The following is a 5,571-nucleotide window of genomic DNA, read 5'->3' as shown; positions in this document are numbered from 1 at the left end:
TTGATAGCTCCTTTCCTTGAATAACATTGAATTGTACATATGGAACACTGTTTAGCCATTCACCCATTGAAGGACATCTTGGTTCCTTCTAGTGTTTGGTGAGTATGGAAAGATACTATTATAAAGAGGGTCTTTGGCCAGGTGCGGTGGCACATGCCTGTAATACTAGCAGTTTGGGAGGCTGAGGCAGGAGGATCGCAATTTCAAAGCCAGCCTCAGCAATTTAGCAAGACCCTAAGGCACTCAGTGAGACCCTGTCTCAAAATGAAGCATAGGAAAGGGCTGGGGATGTGGTTCAGAGTTTAAGCACCCCTGGGTTCAATACTGATACCCCCCCCCCAAAAAAAAAATCCCACCCCCAAATAGATTCTTTTGGTACCTAAGATATTCATGTGTCAGTTCAAGGACACATTCTTGACTCACTTCAGAGTGTGTGATTATTCCTCCTCCTCCTCCTCCTCCTCCTCCTCCTCCTCTTCCTTCTTCTAATGGTTGGGGACTGAGCAGGGAAGTGATGTGGGGGTTTGGCAGGTATGAGTGTAAGTTATGACAGCCAAGTCTAAGGAATGATGTGACACTAGTCAACCTTTAATAAATAGGTGCACTGAGAAGAGATGTTAAAAAAATTCAAAGACATATTCTAGGTAAGTGTGATTTAAAAACACTTTCATAGAACTTAAGAGGAATAGTGGTTCCAAAGAGACTGAGGAGAAGGAAGGAATAGGGAAGGGGGAGCCCATCAATGGGTAGCTAGGAGGAGCAAGCTCTGGTGCTCTGTGTCACAGCAGGGTGAATGTAATTAGCGATAATACATCAAAGATCTCAAAATAATTAGAAGAGAGGAATTTGAATGCATTCACTACAAAGAAAGGATAAAAGTTTAAGGTGATAGCTATGTTAATTTTCCTGAGTTCGTCACTACCCAATGTATACATGAATCAAAACATCACAATGTGCCTCATACATATGAATACATATTATATGTCAATCAAAAGAAAACTAAAAAAAAATATGCAAGGACATGGGGCGATTTAGTTCAAAGAAGAGAAGATTTCACAAAGATTTGATCTTGTAATTTAAAGACTTCCTTTTTATTCTGACTTCCTCATGATGCTTTCAAGATTTGACTGCTAAATGATTAAGGTTACCAAAAATAAACTATTACTCTCTAAGGATCCAAACATCTGAGTCTTAAATTTTAAGAACGTTTGGGTTCTACTTCCCTAAGGTCTCTCCTGTACCATTTGCCCATTGCTGGTAGATGGAGGCAAGAAAACTTCAGAAAGAAAACCCATAGTAAATCTACACAAAAAGAAGGAAACAGAAGTTGGAACACACTGGGTGGCGTATTTTAAAACTGTGCTGAAAATTTAACCTGAAGCCCTCACCTGCCAAGATTGTGAAATGTTGCAGGTCAGACACTCTCTTGTCTGCATCTCCTTCTTTCTTGCACTGTCTGATATGTACCAGGTGCTTAATAGCTGTTGATTGAATTGCTACTGTTACTACTGCTGCTGCTTCCTCTACCTTCACCTCCATTTTTATTAGCTACCATTTTTTGAGTGCTTATGTGCTGACATGGTGATAATAATTTTTGAGCATTATGATTAACACTCTGATTTTAGCCCTGTTAGACATGATGAGCTCCTAATTCTGGATGACTAGGGAACAAAGGGGCTAGGTGTGAACTTATGCTGCTCTGACTCCAAAGTACTTCCTAATGATGCCTGAATAAACCAATGAAATAATTCAAAACCAAGTGCAGTGAAGATCAGAGAATTTTCCTTTCTTATATTCTTTTTTTTTTTGGTGGTACTCAGGATTGAACCCAGGGCTTTATGCATGCAAGGCAAGCACTCTACCAACTGAGCTATATCCTCAGCCCCCTTCCTGTATTCTTTCTTAAATTTCCCCTCTGATGTTAAAACACCTGTAAGTTTGGGATAAAATCACTTAAATTTCTGTAAGCAATTATCTCAATCTACAGACTCATTATGGATTTCATTCTTTGCAGTCTCATATACCACTCTAATAGCAGTTGTTCTTTAGTTCTAGTCCTAACTACAAGTCCCAAACTACAAGCCAGCACTAACTATGGCCACTGCACATGGGCCTGCACTAGGGAAGGTGGCCATGGAAAGACGGAGGGGTGAAGGACTGTAATTGGAGAGGAGGAACCAGGAGGTGAGTTTCTCTTGTATTTTCCTTGGATGGTATATTTGGCTGCCACCAGAAAACATCCACCATCAACCTAACCATGGGCTCATTGGAAGGAAAGGTAACAAAGTGTTGAAGAATTTTTGTCATGGAGTCATATTGTTTGAATCTGAAGTCATATTTTATTCACTGGCTGTGTATTTGGGGAATCAAAGGGTTAATGTATGTAAAAGTATTTAGAATAGGGCTTGGAACACAGTAGGCACTCAAATGTTAATGCTCTTCTCTGTGTGCACACACTCACACTCACACACACACAGACAGTTGTCCCTTGCTATCCATTGATTCCACATCCTTGCACTTAACCAATCATGGAATTGAAATATTCAGAAAGAACTGCATCTTTACTGAACATGTTCAGACTTTTTTCTTGTCATTGTTCCCTAGACAATACAGTACAACAATTATTTACATGGCATTTACATTATATTAGGTATTATAAGTAGTCTAAGAGTCATTTAAAGTATATGAGAGGTGAGTATAAGTTATAGTCATATACTATGCCATTTTATGTAATGGACTTAAACATCTGTATTGGGGTTTTTTTGGTCCTGAAACAATTCCTCATGGATACAACAGGATGACTATATGATCTGTAGATCTTATTCTAAGTTTTCATGGTCTTGGATGGGAATGAATTTAGGATACTAAAGAATCCAGAACACCTGAGACATGCATGGTCTCTCTCTTCATGCATGGTTTATGCTCTTCCAGAAATAATTGATTTTTTATATGAACAATAAAATCAAATAACATCTCTGCATATCCACTAGATGTACTCTCATGGAAAAGTGAGTGTGTTGGGAGCAGCTAGAACTACAAAGGATAGACAGGAGGGTTTACCAGGAGAGAGAGATCTGTGTTGGACAAATCCACCATGGAGGAGTAATCCTCTGGAGGTGAGGGCTGAGATAGGCCTTCCTGAGATGATGGTGAATAAATAATGTCTGATGTGGGGCTGCAAGTGTTAATCCATTCAGGTGAAGAAACAGGGATTATATTGGAGCCATGAGTTCAGACAGAAGAGAGTAAGAGGGAGTTCAGGATGTGCTCATCAAAACAGACACTGACTGGGAAATGGAGCCTTTTCTCAGTGCCAAACCACTGAAGGATCAGTAGGGTTAAAATCAAGGAGATACCTGTTAATTAGGTGACCAAGATTGAAAAGAGACAAATACTGGTGTGATATCACCAGACTCAAATTTGCCAGGCCCTTGCAGAGCTGAGATAAAGAGAAATCACAGCAAAGGGTACTGTCCTTCAGCATCTGCTTAGCAGATTATTCAGTTGCTATTAAGGGAATCCAGCAGGAGATTCTGTTTAATGGAATAGACATCAAGTTTTGCCTCCGCTAGACACAGTGGATCTTTTCAAGTTTTACCAAATGCTAGTAACAAGAATTATACCCTAGTACACATTTAGGGCTGTTATCTATTGAATGTGGAGTGCTGTAGCATTTGGGCAGAGCGTGGTCTCTGGAGTCAGGAAGACCTGGACTGGATCAGAGTTGTGTCACCTGTATGATGTTGAGCAAGTCAGTTTTCCTGCTGACACCTTGTTTCCTCATTTTGTGACATAAAATAGTGCAATGGGTATTGTAGCGTTGCAATGGATATTTGATTAATGTTTTTTCTGCTTGGTGTATATCAAGTGTCTGATAAAGCCTAGTTGTGATTATTGTAACATTAGTCTATTCTGTTATTATTTTTTTTTTCCTGAAGAAATTCATTTTTATCTTTGGCCACAAATAGTGGCATCTATAGGCAACTGACCAGAAAGAACAATGAGAGGTATCTGGTGGGGGGAGCCTCCGTTGTCAAATAAGAACATAGGAATGTCTCCCTTGGCTAAGGCCCAGGTGGAGGTGATACCATGGATATTGAAAGTCTCCAGTGTGGGGGGAAATATGTTTCCATTCAGGACCTAAGAAAATACTTTCTTCTTCCCCATCACCTTCCACAGGGCGTCCTTGATCTCTCTGTTCCTCAGACTGTAAATGAGGGGGTTCAGCATGGGGATCACCAGGGAGTAAAACACAGACACCACCTTGTCTCTGCCAAGGGAGTAACTGGAACTGGGTCGCAGGTACATGAACAGGGCCGTCCCGAACAACAGCGTGACCACTATCAGGTGCGAGGCACACGTGTTGAAGGCTTTCCACCGGCCTTCCACCGAGCGGATCTTCAAGACAGCAGATACTATATAGCTGTAGGAGACCAAGAGGATGAGAAACGACGTTCCTCCAACTGCAACCACCACGAGGAAATTCAGCACCTGAGTGAGGAAGGTGTTGGAGCAAGAGAGTGCCAGGATTGGTGGGAGGTCACAGAAGAAGTGGTTGATGACATTTGGTCCACAGAAATGGAGCCGAAATATGGAGCAGGCTTGGATCAGGGAGCTCAGGAAGCCACCGATATATGCCCCGACCACCATGCGTGCACAGAGGCCCTGGGACATGATGGTGGTGTACAGAAGGGGGCTGGAGATGGCTGCATACCTGTCGTACGCCATCGCTGTCAGAAGGAAGCACTCGGTTAGACCCATGCCAACAAAGAAGAAAAACTGAGCAGCACAACCCATGAACGATATGGTCTTTTGCTCCTGGAAGAAGTCAGTGAGCATCTTGGGAGCCACAGTGGAAGAGTAGCAGATGTCAATGAAGGACAGGTTGCTGAGGAAGAAGTACATGGGTGTGTGCAGATGAGTGTCTCCTCTGATCAGAAAGATGAGGGCCAGGTTCCAGGCCAGGGTCACGAGATAGATGCTCAGGAAAGTCACGTAGAGGAAGTCTTGGAGTTCTGGATGGTCTGTGAATCCCAGAAGGATGAACATGGTCACAGATGAGCTGTTCCAGGCCTGCGTCATCAACATGTTTCCCATGGACCACAAGGGCCAGATGTGGACCTGGGCTGGGGATAATCCACATCACAAGTGGTGTCAAAAAACAAGCACAGGGGCTGGGCTTGTGGCTCAGTGATAGAGTGCTCGCCTAGCATGTGTGAGGCACTGGGTTCGATCCTCAGCACCACATAAAAATGAAATAAAGATATTGTGTCCACCACGTACAAATTAATATAAAACAAAACAAGCAAACATACAAACAAAAAAACAAGCACAAATGTATGAGAGAGAGGGCAGAGAACTGCAGACTTACACAGGACTTACACAAAGATTCTCTTTCTCTGAAGGCAATTGCAGTCATTGTTTTAAATATCTGGGCATTAACTATTGTATAGCCGATGTGATTTTAGACTTTGAGTTCAGACTCTCTAGAATCCTTTGACATTCACTATTTGTGTCCCTTTGAACGAGATACCAACATCCATTTATTTAAAAGTTCACTTATTTATTTGC

At 41.9% G+C, this 5,571-nt stretch overlaps 1 protein-coding gene across 1 annotated transcript; it reads right to left on the bottom strand.

Annotated features, from left to right (window-relative positions):
- Positions 1 to 4,140: 4,140 nt before the first annotated feature.
- LOC107135410 (olfactory receptor 5A1) lies at positions 4,141 to 5,088 on the bottom strand. The gene has a single exon (XM_015477285.1). It carries the CDS (start codon positions 5,086 to 5,088, stop codon positions 4,141 to 4,143), a length of 948 nt encoding a protein of 315 aa, XP_015332771.1.
- Positions 5,089 to 5,571: the final 483 nt, after the last annotated feature.

The sequence above is a fragment of the Marmota marmota genome, unplaced genomic scaffold (genome assembly GCF_001458135.2).
Source record: "Marmota marmota marmota unplaced genomic scaffold, marMar, whole genome shotgun sequence".
In the NCBI taxonomy this organism is placed as follows: domain Eukaryota; kingdom Metazoa; phylum Chordata; class Mammalia; order Rodentia; family Sciuridae; genus Marmota; species Marmota marmota.
Note: the sequence above shows the minus strand (reverse complement) of the source record. Positions and strands in the feature narration are given on the sequence as shown.